General features: G+C 38.5%; 1 protein-coding gene across 1 annotated transcript; it reads left to right on the forward strand.

The window, feature by feature from the left end:
• Window positions 1-30: 30 nt before the first annotated feature.
• On the forward strand, window positions 31-23,076 carry LOC149908741 (uncharacterized). The gene is made up of 25 exons (XM_090120320.1): window positions 31-372; window positions 451-638; window positions 2,709-2,905; window positions 3,815-3,944; window positions 4,202-5,823; window positions 5,903-5,973; window positions 6,860-7,059; window positions 7,486-7,639; window positions 7,962-8,060; window positions 8,487-8,644; window positions 9,697-9,874; window positions 10,290-10,408; window positions 11,246-11,365; window positions 11,779-11,900; window positions 12,174-12,292; window positions 12,856-12,961; window positions 13,866-14,061; window positions 16,668-16,914; window positions 17,488-17,557; window positions 17,797-17,894; window positions 18,690-18,727; window positions 18,936-19,280; window positions 19,846-19,909; window positions 20,389-20,485; window positions 20,811-23,076. Exons 1-25 carry the CDS (start codon window positions 228-230, stop codon window positions 22,846-22,848), a joined length of 6,921 nt encoding a protein of 2,306 aa, XP_089976446.1. The 5' UTR covers window positions 31-227; the 3' UTR covers window positions 22,849-23,076.
• The last annotated feature ends 503 nt before the right edge of the window (window positions 23,077-23,579 follow it).

The raw sequence follows: 23,579 nt of genomic DNA on the forward strand, positions 1-23,579 counted from the left end.
GAATTTTAAAAAAATAATAATATTGTCTATGTTGCGATGGCTGTCATCAAGTTTTATTTTATTATTTTGGAAAAGAATAGAAGCTTTCAGTGATGGAAGAATAATGATATTTTCGTGAATCATGTACATGTTTTATATTACTCCATTAGTTTTAAGAGAAAAAAATATATACCGGTAGTGAATATCAATATGCGATGATAAGTAAAAAGGTACAATAAGTGACGACGATGGCGTCTGATGGAGAAATTTCATGTACGAATGATCCTAATTTCGCTGTTATCTACTCGTTTTTAAAAGTTTTCGGAAAACTGTATAGTTTACAAGTACCTACGATATCAAAATTACAAGAGCTGATAGAGAATACGCAGGAAGGTAAGGTAACATCGTCCGTTCGTGATGAAAAGTATAAACAAACTTATCAAACATGATGGGAGTGTTTTATTCTTTTAGTGTTGGAGCCATTAAAGGAGTTGCATTTGAGATTGTTACGTCGAGCACTGAAAACTGTTCAGAGTAACAGATGGGAGAAGGGCTTAATCAAGTTCTGCCACCAGCAAGCCCACCACCAAGAGGCTTGGGAAATCGAAAGGTTTTCTTACAAGAAAGCTAGTACTCAAGTTAAATTGAAAGTATTGAAAGTGAGTGAAACGTTTTATTACTTTATGCTAAGTGTTGTAAATACATAGTTAACCAAGTAAATAAATCAGTGAAGGTATTTATTATTAATATTAATTCCTGTTATGGAGTATCATTAAACTTTCTTGAGCCAATTTTATACGAGAAACCTTATTATGATTGGATTGTGTTTTCCAGTTATTTTCAAGAATGTGATAATTTATTAGACAAGTGATTAAATATTAATATCTAAACCCCATTTACGCTGTTTTTCTGAAATTTCATTAAATTTTATGAACATAAATTATAATTACATGTTTTATGACTTTTATATACAGTGGTGGACGTTTAATTAGAAACACGTAACAGGATGAAGTAGTCATCAAATTTATTTACTTTTGTGTATTAACGTATTAGTGATTAAGCATTATTTCATATGTAATAGAACACCCGTTAATCTAGTTTTATAATAAATTGCTTATTTTTAATCAAACGTTAGCTTAAATTAATAAAATTAAACAACTTTAAGTGAAACCTGATTTCCAAGCATTTTCAGTCTGGACAACAAATTAGAAACAGCATGCTTCGAGTGTTCCAAAGTCAAAACCTGTTGAAATGCCGACAATATTTTTTTCTTCTACAAATATTTAGACCGTTTTTTAAACATTCCGTATAAAAGTTTCTGAAAATTAATTTGCTTTGCAGTATAAATGGGTAAAAGTAACAATTGTGACCCATCAACAAGAAAAATAATTTTAAGTTTACATTTTGACAAAAACTGGAGTTACAGGAAAGCATAAAATCACTTAGAGTGTTTGATAAAAAGATATTCAATGCTACAGTTTATTTAAAAGAGCATGGTACTTCTGATTAAGTGCCTAAAAAAGCTCGACCATGAAAAACCACTGCTCGCGAGCATAAGCAAATAATTATTTTCTCAAAGATGGATCCATTTAAAGGTTCCAATTCTATTAGAAAATATGTTTTTGCAAACGTGTTAAAATTTCATACAATCTAAGGCACAACGTTGTAAAGCCGTTGTTGTCTATAAAGATTATAGCAGTCTAAAAACAACCCCATACATGCCCATACTATAATGTTTCCTCCGCCATGCTTAACTGTTTATTTATTATCTAAGGCCTGGTTAACTTAACGACGCGTGTATCCTTTGCCATCAAAATTGATTAAATTAATTTTAGTTTCATCCCAAAATAAAACTTTTTCACTGGCGTACTGTCCACTAGCATTATTTCTAAGTAAATGAAACACGTTGTTCCCTTCCTTGTAAGAAGCTGTACTTTCCTGGCGTCTCTCCAAAAAATTTTGCCTCAAATTACCGCCTGCGAACCGATCTCATCGACACATTGCGAGGTTCATCTTCGGAAAAAACTAATTTTATAATAGAATTTGAACTTTTAAATGGATCCATCTTTGCCAAAAGAATCATTTGCCTATCCTCGCGTGCAGTGATTTTTCATGATAGAGCTTTTCTAGGCACTTTTTCGGAAGTACCATGCTCTTTTAAATAAACCTTAGCATTGAATATATTTTTATCGAACACTCTAAATGATTTGCAATTTTCCTGTAACTCTAGTTTTTGTCAAAATGTAAACTTAAAATTATTTTTCTTGTTGATTGGTCACAAATCATACTTTTAACCATTTATACTGTAAAGCAAATTAATTTTCAGAAACTTTTAGATAGAATGTTTAAAAAACGGTGAAAATATTTGTAGAAGAAAGAATATTGGCGGCATTTCAACAGGTTTTGACTTTGGATCACGCGAAGCATGTTGTTTCTAATTTGTTGTCCAGACTGAAAATACTCGGAAATCAGGTTTCACTTAAAGTTGTTTAATTTTATTAATTTAAGCTAATGTTTGATTAAAATTAAGCATTGTCTTATAAAACTAGATAAACGGGTGTTCTATTACATACGAAATAATACTTAATCTTTAATACGTTAATACGTAAATGTTAAATGAATTTGATGACTACTTCATCGTGTTACGAGTTTCTAATTAAACGTCCACCACTGTATATCAGTGCTTTCCTATAATAATATAAAAAAAATCCTGTTTCAAAAATTTGCAGATTCTTCTAGAATATCAGTTTACATGTCACCCAAAGTTTAAGAATGCGGTAAACAATATCTCTTGTAAGGATCTGAGGTTGGATCCAATAGGCAGAGATAAGAATGGGTGTGTGTACTGGTTTCAAGTAGACCATGAGGCTAACTTGTGCCTGTATAAGGAAGACCAAGATGAAGAGACGTGGCAATTGATAGCGAGGTATTGTACAATGGTGTGATTAATGTTTTTTAATCTACTATATAAAAAAGAAGTCGGGTTTTCCTTCCTGACGCTATAATGCCAGAACGCACGAACCAATTTCCACAGTTTTGCATTCGTTGGAAAGGTCTCGGGCTCCATGAGGTTTATAGCAAAGAAAATTCGGGAAAAATTTCAACAGAAAAGCGGGAAAAAATGAAATGTGGGGGCAAAACAGAGTTTGCCGGGTTTGCTAGTATGATTCTGAATAAGAAGTGCAATATTTGAGATTAAGGGTCGCCACAAACAGGCAACCAACCACCGCCAGCGACATTCACTTGACACGTTTTTTCCGAAGTGTCCACGCTTCCTAAGTGTGTTTTTTTCACTCTGTCTATGGCATTTTAACTCCTAAATGTTATGATTTGGTTCCAGTGTTAAAAAAATCAAGAGAATTGTTTTTGTAGATGATTTTTCAGCCACATTTGATTATATTTTGCTTTTTTGCACTAGAAACAGGATCAGAAATATTCCAGATAAGAAATCTAAATAGATATGTGTTAATTTTTAGTGGCATTTTCTATACCACTCCTTAAATGATGAATCATGATGACAAACTCATGAGGAATGTGCTTGAATTACTAAATTTTAAATTTCTTTGTATAGATAAGATGATGAAACACTTATTATACAATAACTAGCGGTCCGCCCCGGCTTCGCCCGTGGTACCTACATGTTTAAACTATCCTATCTCTAAAGTTGGATCGAACTACACATGGTGTGCGAATTTTATTATAATCGGTTAAGTGGTTTAGAAGTTCATTGAGGACAAACATTGTGACACGAGATTTATATATATTAAGATTTTTTTTAGTATTTTACTATTTGTAGTTTACATTTAGTTATAAGTGATATGATATGATTCTACAGGAATAGAGAGGAACTAGTAAAGGTCATTGCACAATTGAAGAGTGGTGAAGAGATATCACCATCTGTTGCGCATTTGAACAATGTAAATAGTGAAGATTCTAGTGGGAATGAAGTGCAGCAGAAAAATGAGGTGAGATGTTCAATTTGTTGTTGATTAATTCAGTGGTGTTTGGTCTAATAACTGAACTGTAGTACATCAAAACATGTTCAAACCTTGTTATTAATGGATATGATGACGAAGATGTTTTCATAATTAAGTAGTTTGTTTTATGCACCTCTAAAGGTCTAATAACAGTGTGTCCATAAATCTTAATCTTTGGGTTGGGTATAGGTGTTATTAGATATTTCCGTTTGTGTCATATTACATAATTATTGTATTTTTTTCAGGTAATAAAAAGTGAAAAAGATGAAGAAGAAAATGAAGAGGAATTTTTGAGCCCAGAGTCGGAATCGGAACACGAAAGTGATAATCAAAATGAAAAACAAAAGGAACCTGCAAAAGATGCAGTGGAAGCAGAAAATAGCACAGAAGATTTAAATAAAGATACTAAGGATAGTTGTGTAAATACTATAAATAGTGAGGTTAAAGATATAGAATCTAAGGAAATGGAAAAAGACGTAGAAACTAGTGAAAGTAAACCTGAATGTAATGAAACAGTAGAAGAATTAAATGAAACAAATTCAGATGAAATTCCTGAAGCCAAATTACCTTCATCAATTGCTGGTAGTGAGGAACAAAAAGAAGAAAAAGAGCCAGATAAAGAAGATCAGTCACTAGAAAAAGAAGACGAATTATTGGAAAATGAAGAAAAACCGTCAGAACAAGAAGATCAACCACTAGAAAAAGAAAGTCCACAAGATGACACAGTTAGTGAAGCTATTGAAGAGCCTGTGATGATTGTAACTGGCGAAGGTTCTGGTGCGGACTGTGAAAGCTCTTATTTTTTCGGTGAAGAAATCAGTGAGCCAGTTATGTTTATATGTGGTGACGGTTGGGGCTACGAAAACGACACGGGTAATCCTGAGGTTGAGGAACAACCTCAAGACGAAGAGAAAGAAAAATCCGATGAAGAAAATCCACCTGAAGAGTGCAATGGTGAACACAATGATGTGTCAGATTCTAGTAAGAATAAAAAAGGTGTTAAATTAAAATCTGTAAATAAGAGAACACTGAAAAAGCAGTCAACAGACAATGCAGAAATTCCTAATTCGGATTCTAAAAAGCATTGTAAAAGGGAACCAGAAAATTCAAACGGTTCACAAATGGTTCAATCAGAATCAAATGCAGTAAATAATGATAGTGATAAAAGAGAAAGTAGTGTTAATGAAAATAGTGCTGTAGAAGATAGTGTAAATAATACTACTAAAAAGAAGGTCAAAGGGAAAGTGAAAAAGAAACATATCTTAAGGAAAGGTGTTAAGCAGAAGGAAAAAGTGAGTTCAGTGTCTGAAAGTGAGAATGTTCAGAACGGAAAAACCAGTATTATTGAGAAGAGAAAGAGCAGTCTTTCATCTGATCAAGATGAAGCTGAATATAACACTGATAATGAAAAGGATAAAAGCACAGAAGGTGAACTGAAAAGAGATGAGCCCTTGCCTTCGAAAAAAATACGCTTAGAACCCACACCAGATTTAGATAATGTATCACATTCCAAAGAAACTGATACTTTAGACAATAAAAACGATGTTAGTAATGATAATATTGAAAATAAAGATTTAAATGTAGATGAAAATTATGATTCAATATCACATAGGAAAAAAATTAAAGCTAGAAAAGGTAAATTGAAGTCTAAAAAGTTCCTTCAGAAAGTGAAAGATGATTCTAATAAGAGTAGTGATAAGGTTAATGATGTTAAGAAAAGGAGTAAGGCGTTAAAGAGGTCGCTATTGAACGCGACATTGAGTGATAAAAATAAATCCGAATCTCAGAGTGAAAGTGAGGAAGACGAACCTCTTTGTAGTGGGAAAAGATTAAAAATTAAACCTAAGAAAATAATAACCTCAACTAGGTAAAATTTTTATTTTATTTCAATTTTAAATTGATTTCATGCAATTGTATATTATATTGTTATTTATACATGCTTACAGGAAAAAAGTAGAAGCTAAGCTAATGGCAAAAAGTTCTAGTGAATCGGAGGAGGAGTCTCTCTACAGTTTAGGTATTTTGAATAATTTGTTGTATGAAATTAAAATTAATATCAAATTTATAATGGTTAGTGTATTCTATGACTAGCATAGACTATAATATAGATAAGTGCTTCCTTAAAACAAAATGTAGCTATTATTTTTCAAATAAGTTGGTTTTACACATGATAAAGCTCTTACCAGCTTTTTAATAAAATTGTAAATTACAACTATTTACTGTATAAACGAACTAGTCCGGGATACATCGCCCATTTTTGCAAGTGATTACTATCAAGCTAATTTTTCGTGAGTAGCTTTATTTTGATGAGATGCCCAATAATTTCATGTACAAAACTCTCGATTGTGGTAGCTACCAGAGGAAACAAGGATAAAATATTTTGATTTGATGGTTCTCAAATATTAATTACTAACTGAATGTTTTTTTTTGTGCAATCTCAAGATAAATATCTAAATTATTCGAAAAAATATTTGTCCTACAAAATCTATGGTTTGATCAAAGAGTCCCCCTTTCCAATGTGTATCGATAACGAAGTCATCATAAATGATTACTAACCAGCTGATTTTTTTATTTTCACTTATTTAATACTTATATAATTCAACAGACATATTGTCCTACAAATTGCGTAATAAATATTTGAGAACCGTCAAATCAAAAATTTTTATCCTTGTTACCTCTGTAAGCTACCACAATCGAGAGTTTCGTACATGAAATTATTGGGCATCTCATCAAAATAAAGCTACTCACGAAAAATTAGCTTGATAGTAATCACTTGCAAAAATGGGCGATGTATCCCGGACTAAACGGAATGAGTTTTTTTTAAATGAGGTTGCAGTATAATTTTTATAAACCAGTCATAAAAAATAAATTGTATATTATAAAATTAACAAAATATTTCTTAGCTGGTAAGAAAACAGCGAAGAAACTGAAAAAGAAAGTACGCAATGACAAGCAGAAGCCGAAATCTGACAAAGTGGACGATGAGCTCACACCGGTGAGGCAATCGAGGAGGATCGCACAGATGAAGATCAAGGAGGAGGCAGATCGGAGGCATTTGGAAGAGGTGGCCTTGAGGGAACTCAAAATGATACATAAGAAAAAGGTGGGATTGTTTTTAAGATAGAAGAATTCATTTGTTTTATTTCTATGATATATCGGGTGTTGTCTGTCTGATATATTTTTCATGTACTTACTTCATATTTGTAAAGAGTGTTGTCATGGACATATCAATATTATAAATAACTACAATCAGAAATCATCAAAAGTGTCGCAGCGGCGTTGTTTACGTAATAATTCAGTTATACAGATAACATAAAAAGATTCATTCGAATTAGCATGTTATGTCGTGGCAGTAATGTTTAAATTGTATTGACGTAGTTTTGCTTTGGTTATTTTTTTGCCCCGTTTGCACGGCTAGTCGTTTATTGTTCGTCAATGAAAATTGTTTTTAATTTAAATTTAATATTAATTATATTAAATTTTAAATTTAAATTTAAAATTTAATATAAAATTGTACCCCATATTACAGAACAAAGACGACGAAGAAGAATGGCGCGCCAGTGGGAGCAGTTCGGACGAGTCTCGAGTCAAGCGTCGCCCGCGCAAGTGGCGCCGCTCGGAGTCCACGCAGCCCGAGAACGAGTCGGACTCGGAGCCGCTGTTCGAGCACGAGGAGCCCGACCGTGAGTGTGTAGGGGCTGTAAGGATAGGGAATTAGTAGTGGCATGGCAGTACCATATTCTGAACCTATTTTTAAGTAAAGAAAATTATCTGTAAACAGATGCTTCGCCCGCGTTTTCAAAGAAAACCTTGCAGGGACTTCCAGGATAAAAAGTAGCCTTTGTCTTATTCTGGGTCTTCAGCTTCATTGTAATCGGTTCAGTAGTATTTGCGTGAAAGAGTAACAAACATCCATCCTCAAAAACTTTCGCATTTATTAGTAGGATTATGTATTTGCTTTTATAATTGATTTGATAAATTCATAAATTAATGTTTTCTTTTCAGTGGAATTTAACAAGTCTGATCATGAATTCTCACCTGAATCTGATCTGGAAACAGATGGCACGGATGAACCTGTTCGACAAGCCAGGACCTTGGAAGAAGGTAATAATAAATCCAGTGTATTTTTTTCATAGAAAATGTGAGTGCTGATTGTTTAAATGTCTGTAAAAAAATGTATAAGATCTATGGGCAAGAATGAAGCCTGCCTCCTTACCTAAATTGCTGGTAGATGGTGATTTGGTAATAAATATGGTGTCACAAGGTGTATTATTAGAATAGCCTTCCTTTATAGCAAATCTATTTTAATATCATTGTGCATGTCATTGTTATCGGTCTAAAAAGTGTATGATTGTAACCTGAATATAAGGAGCGTTATTGTTACCTGAAGATTAGGTATATCGTTAATATATCCGGGCTTAAAGGTGTATTATCGCTACTCCTACCTAGCGATGGAATGTATTTTGCTAATAAGGATATTCTTATGGAGACTTTCCTGTGTAACATCCGCTGTAGTATCGCGGTGCGCAGGCGCATCGGAGGGGTTCTGCGTGCGGTGCGGCAGCGGCGAGCAGCCGCAGTGGATCCTGCTGTGCGACGCGTGCGACGGCCCCTACCACGCGAGCTGCTTGACGCCGCTGCTGCTGCGCGTGCCCAGCGGCCGCTGGTACTGCCCGCCCTGCGAACACGTGAGTATAACCCGCAGTGGATCCTGCTGTGCGACGCGTGCGACGGCCCCTACCACGCGAGCTGCTTGACGCCGCTGCTGCTGCGCGTGCCCAGCGGCCGCTGGTACTGCCCGCCCTGCGAACACGTGAGTATAACCCGCAGTGGATCCTGCTGTGCGACGCGTGCGACGGCCCCTACCACGCGAGCTGCTTGACGCCGCTGCTGCTGCGCGTGCCCAGCGGCCGCTGGTACTGCCCGCCCTGCGAACACGTGAGTATAACCCGCAGTGGATCCTGCTGTGCGACGCGTGCGACGGCCCCTACCACGCGAGCTGCTTGACGCCGCTGCTGCTGCGCGTGCCCAGCGGCCGCTGGTACTGCCCGCCCTGCGAACACGTGAGTGTAACCCGACTTTTGGACGTGACAACGTCTTATAATTCGATAGAGCCGGCTGCACGCACGAAAAAACATGACTCATGCGACGTTACCTCGCTCTGAGGCGTGACATGTAAGACTTGAAGTGTAAGCGAGAGCGCGGAAAAAGCGACAAAGAAGCACAATCGGACGTTGTCACGTTCAACTATCGTCAGTAAACTTTACAGACAACCAATTTTTTTTTTGAAGTGAAAGCTTCTTTAGCGGCGTTGAGCACTTTTTCTGTAATGGGTATAAAATCTTAAACTCGCGTCAGGACACGTGACCTAATCGAAAAAGCGTAAGACGGATACCATTCCAAAATATCAAACATGCTCCACGTTAATAATCAAGTTTTTACTTCTGCCGGCACTCCCGAAGTGCAACCCGTCTTTTTTTTCATAAAAAAGATGTAAGTAGTGAAAAATTTTTGCATTCGGTTACGGGACAATAAATTATATGAAACAACTATGAGGTGGGAGGAGTAGGGAAGGAACGTGAAATATCAATATAAATATAAAACATAATAAATTATCTTACATAAAGTATGTACATTCGACTTCGTAAGGATTATTAAAAATTGATCCTAATGTTATCACTTGAATTTTATTTTACATTTTAAAGAATTAAATGTTTAATTCTGTTTATTTCACTTCTAGAATCGACTGATAGCATCACTGGAAAAGGAATTAGTGCAATATGACGAACTTTTGGCCACCGTGGAGGCAGAAAGAGAAAGAAAGCTTCTAGAAGAGCCGGAGAAGAAAGAAGACGAAGATAAGATTGTCCCAGAAGAGAAGAAAGAACAATCGGAGGAGAAATCTGATGACGATTCTGGTAAGTGTATTATAGTGTGTGTGGCTTTTAAAATTAGTATCATATTGTAAGAAGTTGAGTTAGCAGATTAAAATGACTTGTTAGGTTAACATGAATTCTATAACCGTATTTTTTTTATAATGGGATGTTTATATAAAATGGCAGAACATTTAATAAAAGGATAATGTTAAAATATGAAATCGTGAATGAAATGATTTGTATTTAAATAATTTTGAAAAAGACGCTTTACTTTTCTTAATCGTTCTACGTCGGCCGTGCGTAAACTACGCGTAAATGTACATTTTACGCCAGTAGAAAGTGACAAAACTAATTTGTTTGTGAAATCATTTCCCAATAACAACTTCGCTAAGTAAACAATAGCTTGACGTACTGTATACATTACAACGAAAATTAATAACTCTTTTATTTCTTCTAGATGGCAGCAGCAGCTGGTCATCTTCCTCTGGTGCAGTATATCGTTTACGTGCACGCCGACAGCTTCCCGTCTCGTACCGAGCGCAAGAATACGATCGCCTCATATCCTCTGCTATTAAGGTAATTGTGAGCTTTATTGTGTAGGTGATAAAGTTTATTATTGTGTGTATGTGAAGGATTTTAGTTTGTGTCGGAGCTCGAATTATACCATGTTTTCTGAGCACATGCCACAAGCTGCCCGTCTCGTACCTAGCGCAAGAATATGATCGTCTCATATCCTCTGCTATTGAGGTAATTGTGAACTTTATTGTGTAGGTGAGAAAGTTTATTATTGCTTGAATGTGAATAAGGTGACGTGTGCGCTGATTGTATGTGAACTCGGTCGGTACTCCGTGGTGATGTAGGTATTGTAGGCATTATTGTGTATGTGGGAAGGAGGATTTTAGTTTGTATGGGGGCTCGAATTATACGATGTTTTCTGAGCACGTGTCTCGTACCTAGCGCAAGAATATGATCGTCTCATATCTTCTGCTATTAAGGTAAGCAATTATGAGCTTCATGGTGTATGTAGTAAGAGTGATTATTGTTTTTACCGAAAATGTGGGGGTTAAAAGAATTTTGCTTCTAATGAATGTGATTAAGGTGACGTGGGCTTTATTGTGTAGGTGAGAACGGTAATTTTCTTATATCAACTATTTCTGTACACGATTAAGAACACATTTTTGTATACAGTAGTCTAAATCTTCAAATAAATTCTCTCATTTCAATAAAACTTTTATATTAATCATTTAATAGGAAATGTCTGAAAAGAGCTAATGTTGATGTTGAGCTACATTAGAAAGGGAAATTAGGGCACTGGTTCTGGTTCTCAAATCGCCAAATTATTCTGTCCAAATATCTGCTCATAGTCCGTTGACTGATCGCAGATGTCAATAATAATATGTAATCATTTTATAGGAGGAGTATGTTGAGCCAACTACGAGCGCAGGCAATCAGGGTCGAGGGAAAGATATCTCCACTATCATTGAGGCAGCTGAAGAGGAAAAACTCAAGGCAGAGAGAGAAGCTATTGAACAGGTGTGTGTGAAAACATAATAACATTATTTATATATCCGATTACTAAATTTTAACCCTCCACCTGTTGATTTAATTAATTAACGAGTGCTCGGCACACACGCTCTTTTTTTCTTATGAATACAGGTCTCAATTTGAACCACTTTTCAAAGAATCTAAAACTTGTGGAAATAAGGTTAATGTGGTATCAATAATATAATTTATTTCTCTCTGTTATTGTATTTTTGTTTTGAATAATGAAATTTGACGCAATGAGCTAAATGTCATGAAAAAAATTAAGGTTACACTACATTGATCACTATAACAGGACATTGGCAAAATTGTGGCAGCGCAATACTGTCATAAATTAAAATATTGAATTGAATTGAAAGTTAAGGTAAGGTAATTAATTCACTTTAAAATTGATGTTTTTATAGGGCAAGCCAGTGGAATTGAAGAAAGCGAAACGCAAGCAACGCCGCAAGGCGCGCAAGCTCAATTCGCTTGAAGTCCCCTCTGAGGATGATGATGAAACCGATGAAGATTTTAAGGATACTGGGTAAATATTTATACAAAGAAAATACATATGGGTAAAGTCAAACAAGCTACATTTGTGTTTGTGAATCATATTTCCATTTAGAAGTTTGGTTTCAGATGGAGAAGATAATTTTTTATTGTTTTAGAAAGGTTTACATTAATCAATCCTAAAACAAACTTTGGTAATGCTGGAACAAACTAGCGCTTTCACTCTCCCATTTTGTTTATATTTTGTCGTCATACCAATTTTCAACCAACGATTTTACTACAATAATAAAATTATATTCTCTTCTAGAATGGACTCATCCTCCTCCGATGTATCGTCAAGCGGGGATCGAGACAGCTCCTCGTCGGGCGGTTCGTCGGTTGTGCGCTCGCGCAGACCGCACCGACCGCACAGACCTGAACACCGCGGTGAGCACACTTACACTTACATGTACACTTACACTTACATGTACACTTACACTTACATGTACACTTTCACTTACATGTACACTTACACTTCTAGTGCCACCTACGTGTACACTTACACTTCTAGTGCCACCTACGTGTACACTTACACTTCTAGTGCCACCTACGTGTACACTTTAACTTGTAGTGGCACTTACGTGTACACTTAAACTTGTAGTGGCACCTACATGTACACTTACACTTCTAGTGCCACCTACGTGTACACTTAAACTTGTAGGTGCATTTACACTTATGCTTGCACTTACACTTACGCTTGCACTTTCACTTGCATCTACATGTACACTTCTACCTACACGTACATTTGAACCTGGACATGTACACTTGCACCTACATGTACATCAAAACCTACACACTTGCACTTAACTATTCAAATCATATTATGTTTCTTTCATAAGTGACATTGCACATTCATATTCAAGTAATTTCTTTGATTCTTCCATACAAACATACATACATGTTACTTCCACTAAATCGAACTCACTATCAAATGTAATATTGTTTTACAGATCGGAAAAAAATGGTCGAATCATCGCCAGAAGTAAAGAAGAAAAAGAAAGGAGTCTTCGAGGATAGCTCGAGCGAATCCGCCGGCGCTAAGGAGTGGTCGAACAAGTAACGTATTTTTATTTATTCGATGTGTAAATGTATTCAATTGCTATTTGAGTAAATTTTGTGAGTGAGTGATAGGAACGATATTTTTGTAGCGTTAAGTTTTAAAAGATACTTATTTAATGTTAATTTTCTCGATTTTTTATAAGAAAATAGCGTAATAGGTAATATATAGTTAATTTAAGGCAACCCAGGAGAATTGTTAAAGTTTTGGTAAAAACATTAAAAATCATGTATCAATTAGAGATGCACCGAATATTCGGTTCCTATCCGGTATCCGGCTTATCCGGCCCTTATTTACTATCCGGCCGGATACCGGATGGCAATGTACTATCAGGCCGGATACCGGATAGTAAACTTGGTAGATTTTATAAATAGAATCTAAATAAAGACACAGTTGTAATTGAAGCTTTTTATTATTTTTTACGAATTTTTTTTAACGAAATTGTTTCGTGCTGACTGACACGATAAAAGTGTCTCTACCAAGAACTGTGACCGCATGAACGTTCACTACGAAACAAGTCAAAACCTGCAGGGCACGACACGCACTTAAGAAACCCAAAATGTCGGCGGCCGGATACCGAACATTCGGCTGGTGGTCAGGCCGAACATCCGGTATCCGGTATCTGGACAAACAACTATTCGTTGCATCTCTAGTATCAATAATTATTTGCGTACTAGATTTCTGCCCGCGGCTTCGCCCGCGTTTTCAAAGGAAAACCCGCATAGTTCCCGTTCCCGTGGGATTTCCGGGATAAAACCTATCCTAGGTGTTAATCCAAGTTACCCTCTATATGTGTGCTAAATTTCATTGTAATCGGTTCAGTAGTTTTTACGTGAAAACATCCATACATCCATACTTACAAACTTTCGCCTTTATAATAGTATTAAGATTTATTTTGTCCAGATCCAAAGAGCACAAGCCCCCCAAGCGTCACCGCGGCAAGCGTCGCGCCCGCAGCAAGCTGGCGGGGGGCGAGGGGAGGGAGGGGCGACGCGTCACCTACGGGGGGCTCAGCGACCCGCCCGGGGACTCGCCCCCGCACCGCACGCGGCAGAGGAAGATCGACTACACGGAGATGCCCAACACGGAGTCGGAGGGCGTGAGTGTGCCAGATAAATAAATAAAACAAATAGTTTATTTGGAAATTTGGATAAATACAAAACAATTTGGACAAGACTATCGCCTCAATTAAGAATATACCTGGGCTAGAGACAAAAAAATAAAATTTGCTGACGTAGTCAAGTTGGTTTCAAAAGCAATGAAAATCTGTAGTTAGGCTCGCGTAGTTAGGAAGATTCCCGTCGTTAGTGAATTGGCTCGCGCGGCGAATTGCATAAAATAACCAACGAAAAATACCTACAAATTCAATTGTATAGCTTTAACCCATTGAGCCCCAAGTGGCCCGATCGATCCACGGGCCTGAACACAATAGATTTTCACGACACAATAGAGTGTCTGTGGTTCCGGGGCCTGAGTTATTACTGACTTCTTATGAAAATCGTTGAAGCATGGTACGTACATGCCAGCGGGTATACTTGAAAAGGAAAATGACTACACTTTTAGCGTCATATTATAGAAGAGAAAAGTCCATACTTACAGGTTTATCGGTCAATTAGGGAAAGCTGGCATGTTCACAGTACTCACACTTATGCAATTTCACTTACAGTATGTTCAAAAATAAATGCGACTCTAGTTTCATTTTAGACTTGAATTGTAAAATGGGTGCATTGTAGATATATATATGCAAATATAATTACTTATGAAAGCTCTCATAATTTACCTGTAAAATTATAATTTAAAAGTAAATCAATTGATGAAGTTAATTATTTATTCTAATAATAATCAATTGGATAAAAGTATTAATAATCATTCAATTATCAAATAATAATTAAATTCCTGACTTTGGTCGAGTAAAGATATCTAAGAAATATTATATTTGTAGTAAGTACGTAATACCTACCAATACGCGCTAACAAATATGTGTTACATGTTTATTGTATAATTTTCACACTATTGGTTTTAAACTCAAACTCAAACATTTATACAATTAGACTTCTTCTAGAAGCACTTTTGAATCGTCATAACAGTTTAACAGTTTTAATATTTACCACCAATTCAGAAAGCAGTATCTATAGAGAAGAAGAAGAATCTATTTAATCATAATCGTAATCTTCTACTTCACTGTAACTTTCATCGCTCGAAGAACTCGATGTTTCGTTGTCGGAATTTCTTAATGTTATTATAAATGAGTCAGTGTAATTATCTACTTTTGGTTCTAATTGAATATATTTTTCCTCATGTTCTCGCGTCTTTCTCCAAACGTCACTAAACATATCCAGACTAATAGCATTTGCTTCCTTTCTAAATAATTCTTCCACAGTTTTCAAGTTAAAGTTCACATTTTGTGATGCTACTTTGCCTTTAATTATGCCCCATAGTAACTCTATTGGGTTGAGTTCTGGATGGTATGGTGGAAGGCGCAATACACTATGTCCATGATCTTTGAGGATTGCATCAAGTAGGTAAAAATTGTGTATAGTTTGGCTTATTTTTTTTAATAATGTGATAACTCTGATTACTAATTAGTAATTTGATTTTTGAAAAAAAAAATGCCGATTTTAGTCAAAATTTATATTTTTCTAACAAGATCCTTATCATCCAAATTTCCACCTTGGTGAGTAAAATTGACATTTCTAATGAAAATGAACAAAAAATTAAACGATTTTATTAAATACTGTAAAATAGTCTATAATTCTTCCATTTACTGTATCACAAAATTCTTCATAGATTTTTAGATATTCGTACTACACCAATTACATCATCCTGTATTTATAAACAATTGCAAAATATGACACATACATAGGCCGGGAGATACTGACACAAAATTTCGGGTCATTTGTAACAGAATGGCGGTTCTACAGAGGTCTTATTACGCAATGACTAAAAGAAAAATGATGGTCACAACTCAGAACGCTGGTACCGGCGGACTAGTCGCGTGGGTGGCGAGAAAAAAAAATCAAAAATTTGCAGATTTTCCGCGGTATGGCGACCATTTGGAATTGTCCGAAAAGTATGGCATGGCGATTTTAGTAAATGGCTGCACGACGATGGTTACCTGTGCAAAAGTGAGCCCGGTACAAATGGTTGAATTGTTTTTTTTAAATCAACGCATTCACGTCGGTATGGCGGACTGTAAGTCACATCGTAACTGTATGGCATGACACTACCGCCTACATCTTTTTTAAGGGCTATCGGTAAATTCTAAAATTTTTGTGTTACAAATCGTTGGACTTTCGCTATTTATCCGACGAGTGTGACTAACGCCCACGCGACTAGTCCGCCGGTACCAGCGTTCTGACCATCATTTTTATTTTTGTCATTGCGTACTAAGACCCCTCTAGACCGCCATCCTGTTACAAATGACCCGAAATTTTGTGTCAGTATCTCCCGGCCTAACATGTGCAATGTGCAAATGTGTTGACGTTCCAGCTCTTCTTAATATACCTGTACGAGTATGAACTGATCTGGCTTTTAATTTCTTTAAATTAGCGGCCGCGTGTAATTTGTATAAGGTGCGCCGTGCACCTTATACAAATTACGTAAAAAAACTAACCTCTTTAATAATAAGTTATTTTCCATACTTTGATGAAATTTATTTATATTTTTATTTAATCTGCACATTAACACACGTCTCCAACCCCGCAGGAGATGCACAAATCGAGCGGCAAGCACATGCCGGACAGTTCGGACGAGTTCAAACTGGACGACTCTGAGCTCAGTTCCCCCCCTTCCCCCCGCTCCCCGGCCTCCCCCCCTTCCCCCGCATCCCACTCGAGTGCTGAAAGGAGGAGAGCTATATCGGAGTTAATAAGGAAAACTGCAGTGGTCCCTTTGGAGAAGTTACCTGATGACGTCACAAAGGCCAAGACGGAAGCGTTGCAGGCGCATCTCGGTATGTTGCTTGGTTATTTTGAAATGCTTTTACTTGCCAGATTTGATAGTTTTAAGTTAAATGATAATTTTGGAAATTATGCTTTCCGTTTGTAACGTTATGATGGAAATTGATAAATCCTAAACTGTTCTAAAAGAGATTTATAAAACTTTAATACGTATATTTCAAAATCAAAATTTTCTTGTCGCATTTTTTATTATCAATCACTATAGTTTTTCGGTAGAACTAGTCCCTAGAAATTTAAATGAAATAGATATTGTAACATTATTACGTCTGTTTAAAACTATTCCGTTTTATAAAAACTAATTATTTGGTGTCATTCAGAATATACAATACACATACAATGACAACATAATAAATTATTTTTAAATTTTTGAAGTGAAACTTCTTTATCGGGGTTGGACAAAAATTTAGTGTAACATTTTTGCGTTACGCCGTACGCGTGACATTTTTGCGTTACGCCATACTCGTGACATTTTTAAGGTCATAAAGAAGTTTCACTTCTTACGTGTGTACTCTAGTACACGCATACATTTTTTTTTAGTGTTTAAATAATGTTACGTTTATCTATAGATGCGCAAGCAGCTTTAGCGGCAGCGAGACCATCACGCGGCCGCGGCAGTCGCGGTGGGAGAGGCAGCAGGTGCGTATTTAAATTTAATTATGTATTGTGTTTATGTAATAAAATGTGAATATTTTGGAAATTTTGCCAGAAAGAAGCGTACTTTGTGCCGAATTCTGTTGTACAACGCGGTAATATACTGTCAAACATAGTGACAACGCTTTGAAAAGCCCTAAGTACGCGTTTTGGCAAAGCTATAAATCGGCAATTTTGATCCTCGATATTTAAAATATGTCTATGGTTGTTACATAATTTCGTAGGGGCCGTGGACGCGGTCGTGGCGCGAGTGCGAGTGGGCGTGGCAGCTCGCCGCACACGGACGATGCGCTCGCCAAACTCGTCGGTGTCAAGATTAAAGGTATACACACACACATATACAGGGTGTCCCACTATTGGTATACTAAGCGCGAAGGGACTTGTAACTTTGCCTATACTGATCACGTAAAAAATACTGACACAACAAAATTACATCAAAATATTTTTGCTAAATTTTTCCAGAAAATTCATGTTTTCTTCTCTAGCTACGCGCAGTCAGCATATTATAATACCACTTCGCTAATGTGAGCATTTTGTCTATGAAAACATAATCTTAAACGATAGGTCACGTGCTGGTAGCAAAGTTGGGCGGGTTGCTTATTACGGCTGTACACATAGAGTTTTAAGAATTCATCTATTTGATAAAAAAACTGCGTCTGGGATTTTATAAGTATTTTTTACGTACTCAGCGTATACAAAACTATAACCTCCTTTGAGCTTAGCATACCAACAGTGGGACACCCTGTATATGCACACACATGCAAACACACGCACGCACATACATGCAAACTTACTCTCATATGTAGATCAGCATGCACACCAGTGAAATAAAGAAAAATGCATACGCAAACGTAAATACGCATACGCGCACGCATATCCACACGTACGCATACACACATTTCCATAGATCCGTACAAAACTTTTAAACTTAAATTATCTTTTTTATATAATGGTGCTTATTTTCTTACATACTAGAAATGATATGGAAACGTGGAAATACATTTGGCTTGATCACGTGTTTTTGTATTTTTATTTTATATGAGTTATATGTATTTATAAAATAAGTAAAATTTATCTTGTATTTTACTAGTTGACGTATGACTTAACTTGTTTGCAGATTTACGACCAGATAGTACACCACTAAGACCAAATCAGGTAAATATTTTGTGCTTGGCATTGTAAAATAAACCAAGATAATTTCCTATCAATATACATCTTATCTTCTATTAATATTATTTAATCACTAGATTTTAAATTTAATACCTACGTTATAAAGAAAATTTTCTATTGAATGACTGCATGAACTAACATTTGTTATTTATAAAATATTATTTGAATTTATATAACTTATATTTTTAACCAGATGGAACGTGAGAAAAAACGACAGGAGCGCGAAGCGAAGCTAGCGGAAAAGGAAGCGAAACGAATGGAGAGACTCCAAAAGAAAGAAGAGAAAGAGAAACTTAAAGAGCAAAAGGCGAAGGAAAGGGAAGAAAAGAGATTGGCCAAACTCGCTTTACAGGAAAGCAAACGTATGAAACGGGAGAAACCGGAGTTCAGGGAGGGTTATCCCGGGGTCCCCGGGGTTCCCGAGCCGTATGGTAACAGGCCCGAGGGGTTCCCCGGGGTTAGACACCCCAACCCCTTCCCGGGGGGTCGACCACCCGAGTTTGATAGGTTCCCGCACGGACAGCCGCCGAGATTGCAGGTTTGTTCGAAAAAAAATAATTTACTATGTTTTTCTATTGAATAAGATTAAAAAAAAAATATTGGAAAATTTTGGCGAAATGAACGTTTTCACAAATAGAGACTTTAGTTTAGATGTGGCATTGTAAATTAATTATTCATGCCAATGGTATGATACTGATAAAGCGCTGTAGAAGTAGTTATAGTCAAGTTAATATAACCCGTAAAAGCTCCAGTAAGGTCGTAGTTTCGATATACACAATATATATATATATATATATATATATATATGTATTGTTATGTGTAATTGTAATTATAGTCATTTATTTTGCGCTATCCCACGACCTTCTTACATTTCCTTTCCTACCAGTTTGCCTGGTAGAGATTGCTGTTCAGCAATAAGGCCGCCTTTTGTACAAATGATGCCTTATTGTGTTATTGTTCTTTTTTTCTGCTTTGTCCATTCATGTTTGTACAATGAAGTATAATAAATAAATAAATATAATTTTCATATGGTGTCTTTTAAAATGTTATGTGATTATTATTTATTTCATCGTCATACATATTTAATATTTATCTAACTTCAGGTACGTCCCGAGTTACGCGGCGTAATTGGCGAGCGGAGAGCGGATCAGCTCGGTTTGAGGGAAGGTGTGTAACAACAAAAATAATTATGTATAAACTTAAAGAAAACATTGGAAAGAAGTTGATTTAGCATTTTAGTGCTGTTTGCTGTGCTCATTTTGAAAAAAAAATTATGAATGTTGTCTTATTGTGCAAGGATATTAGTGCTTTTTTCGTTCTTTCATTCAATATGTATTTTTGTCGGGAGTACCTATGTAATTCAATTGTTTTCTACATTACTCAGTCAGTATCTCTATGCTGCAATAGCATAGAGATTAGAGATACTGACTCAAATTTTGCTAGATTGTTTGCCAAATCTCATTCTTATTTTGACTGAAAGCATAGATGCCATTAATTGTTTTATTGCTATTAATAATTATTTTCTTGAAACTAAACACCGTGACAACGCTCGCTGCAAAGTGTGTGTGCAAAATACGTCGGGCTAAAATGAATAAATCGCATTTAAAATCCGTTTAAAACTTATTTTCTAAATTATTATTTTACAGGCACGTTATCAGTGGCAGGTTCTCCGCAGCCGTTCGCACCGATGCCGGAGGAGCCCAGCGTCATCACGCGCATGCCGCACATGCTCAACCATTATCGGTGAGTTGCACGCGAATGATAGCTCGATCTAATACGACACTTTAGTTAGTGAAAAAATACAAACTTTTGTGTTGTTTATTGTCCATTCAATTTAATTCGTATCATTTTCATGTGATATTATTTAGGAAATTAGTGGTTTTAGATTTTGTTTATATTATTCTATTGCGTAAATTATGCATTCTGTATCTTTTTGATTGGTGAAAATAAAAGATTAAATTGATTGTATATAATGTCACACACAATCCTAATTCTTTAAAGTGTTCAATAGCCTTTTTTACACAAAATGCATGTGAAAAATATCTATAACTGTTCGTTCTTATTGCAGTGGTCAGATGATGTACCCGCCGGGCGGGTCGGGCTACGGGCCCCGCGGGCAGGGCGTCATGTACCAGCTGCACCCGGGGCTCGGGGCCCAGGCCCGCCCCGCTTACCCGCAGTACTACTACCCGCGGGGCCCGCCCGGCCCCCACGGGCCCCCGGGGCCCTCCGCCACGCCCCCGCACGGCCCGCCCAGTGCCTCGCCCCACGGGCCCAACCAATCCCCGCACGGACTGAACCCGTCCCCGCACGGGCCGATACCATCTCCGCACGGGCCGATCCAGTCGCCGCATGGCCCCATTCCTTCGCCGCACGGGCCCATCCCCTCCCCGCACGGGCAAATGCAATCCCCGCACGGTCCCGGCCCGTCCCCGCACGGTCCCGGCCCGTCCCCGCACGGCCCGCCGGTCTCCTCCCCCCACCACCCGTCGTACCGTCCCGGCCCGTTCCCGCTCCGGCCCGGCAGCAGACCGGACCCGCACGGTCATTCGGTCCCGTTCCCGCACGGCATGTCCCCCGGGCCCAGCATGCCGCACGGGCCTAATGTCCCTCACGGGCAGAACCAGGGCCCTGTGAACATGCAGCACGGCCCGCCGGCATCGTCCCCGCACGGCCCGCACGTGCACCCGGCGGCTTCGCCCCACGGCCCGCTGCCGGGGCCGCGGGGACCGTCCCCCGGGCTCATACAGGGCGCAAGACCACCCGGGCCCGTACCTAATCAAGCAATACCTCGCCCCACTGAAGGATCAGCATCACCTAGCCGTCAAAACTCGCCTGATAATTTACCAATTAAGATCAAAGCGGAAGTAAAGACGGAGCCCGAGTATCAGTCCCCGCCCGGATCGCCTTCCCAGCGACCGATGTCCCCGGAGCTCCCGCGCAATAGAATAAAACACACAGAAAACAAGGACGGGCGCCGGCCGCTGGGCCCCTACGCCCCGCAGTACGGCCCCTACGGGCCCTACGCCCCCCCGCCCCCCGCCCCGGACAGCCTGCAGGCGCGGCTCCAGCACCCGCTCCGCATGCCCACTGTCCCCGGCTACCTCGACCCCAAACCGTCTCCGTCCCAGAGCCCCTTGCCCCCGGAGCGCGTGCCCTTCGACCCGGCCCTCCGACCCGACCGGCCCATGATGCCGGACGGGCGACCCAGGCCCCTGAACGAGATGATCAGACCTCCCGCGCCAGACAAGCACGTGCCCGTCAGACCTCCGGGCGACAGAATGCACGATATTATCAGACCCGCAGAAGGTTCAATTTTGCACGATATGATTAGAGCGCCCATCCGGCCCATAATGCACGATATGCTCCGGCCGCCGACTGACAGACCGAACACCATGCCGGACCCGCACCGGCTGCCCACACCGGACAGACAATTACAAAGGCCACCAGGGCCAGAACGCAACATTCAGGATATGCGGTACGACAGACCCATGATGGCGGACATGTCCCGGCCGGGTGACAGAATGCATGAAATATTACGTGAGAAGAACGTACATGAGATGCCGCGATACCCGCCGGAGCGGAATCTGATTCGCGACATGTCAAGACCTCCGCCCGACGCGCTGAGACAAGCTGCCCCTGAGCGGCTCCTGCCCCCGGGACACGAGCTGCCCCCGCGGGACCTGCCCCCTCGCGACCTGCCCACACGCGACCTGCCCCCGAGGGACCTGCCCCCGCACTACCCCTACATGCGCGGCGTGCGGCCGTACCTGCCCCTGCCCCGCCCCCCGCAGGCCCCCAGCCCGCGCACGTTCCCGCAGTACGACATGGGCCGGGTCGACAAGCCGCAGATGGCGCGCGACTCCGTGCTCATGAGGAAACCGTCTCCCAAACCCGATGAGCCTCCAGAAGCGAGAGAGAGTGAATCCCCTCGAGAGGACGAGCCCCCAGCTTCGCCACCAGAGAGGAAGCCCGAGCTGGCCCAGCTCGAAGGCCAGCTGCCTCTAAAACCCGCCGCTATCAAGGAGGAGCGCGAGGAAGGCAGCGTGTTCGGAGGCCTCGTGTCCTACTTCTCGAGCCAGAGAGAGGACGACATAGACGCGTAGTTGTTAGTTTTTCGTGTAAATATATAGATAATTATTTATCCCGCGATATTATCATTGACGATTTCGGTTCACGATGAACTAGTTCTCGAATACGAACGATGTATTATTATTTTTGTTTACATTTAAGTGAGATTATTTATATACAGAACGATAAGTACTTATTGTATACTCTAAATACGAATTTTATTACAGAGGTATTTCTTTTTGCAAATAAATGTTTTTCTCCTATATGTTGTTTTATTTTTTATCCTCGACAATATCTATTTACTTCTACACCATAATTATTTAAGAATTGAGATTATTGTATAATTTCTTTATAAGTATAGGCAGTATAAAAAGTGTTTAAATGATCCATTCAATTTTGCAAAAAACAGAAACAAAAATATCTTAATACATAGTTTTCTTGTTTAATGTTCCTCCTGCTCCTCTTTCTTTGAAACATAAAAAAAGAACTAATTCGATTGGTATTTTAATCTACTTAGAACTACGTAAAAATCTTTTATATGTAGAATTTAATAGAAAAAAGAGCATCAAATATATTACAAGCACTATAATACTATTAAAAAAAAATTCTTGCACTAACAAAACATTATTTATACTAATTAAACATTAATTATAATAAAGCATTTACTTAAATTACAAATTTATATTTTGTAAAAATCAAAAACAAACAGACTGAATGAAAAATGAAAATGAAAATTTTTCATTCAGGCATGAAACATTTTTTCAAT

Source organism: Colias eurytheme, chromosome 4, assembly GCF_061535395.1.
Source record: "Colias eurytheme isolate Ceu_HAF_F1 chromosome 4, ilColEury1 Martin Lab GWU primary, whole genome shotgun sequence".
Classification (NCBI taxonomy): Eukaryota; Metazoa; Arthropoda; class Insecta; order Lepidoptera; family Pieridae; genus Colias; species Colias eurytheme.

Coding starts and splice junctions, on each gene's coding strand:
- LOC149908741 (XM_090120320.1), top strand. CDS start 228: ATGGCGTCTGATGGAGAAATTTCATGTACGAATGATCCTAATTTCGCT. Junction 11,901..12,173: donor GAAGATTTTAAGGATACTGG/GTAAATATTTAT, acceptor ATTCTCTTCTAG/AATGGACTCATCCTCCTCCG. Junction 12,293..12,855: donor GCACAGACCTGAACACCGCG/GTGAGCACACTT, acceptor ATTGTTTTACAG/ATCGGAAAAAAATGGTCGAA.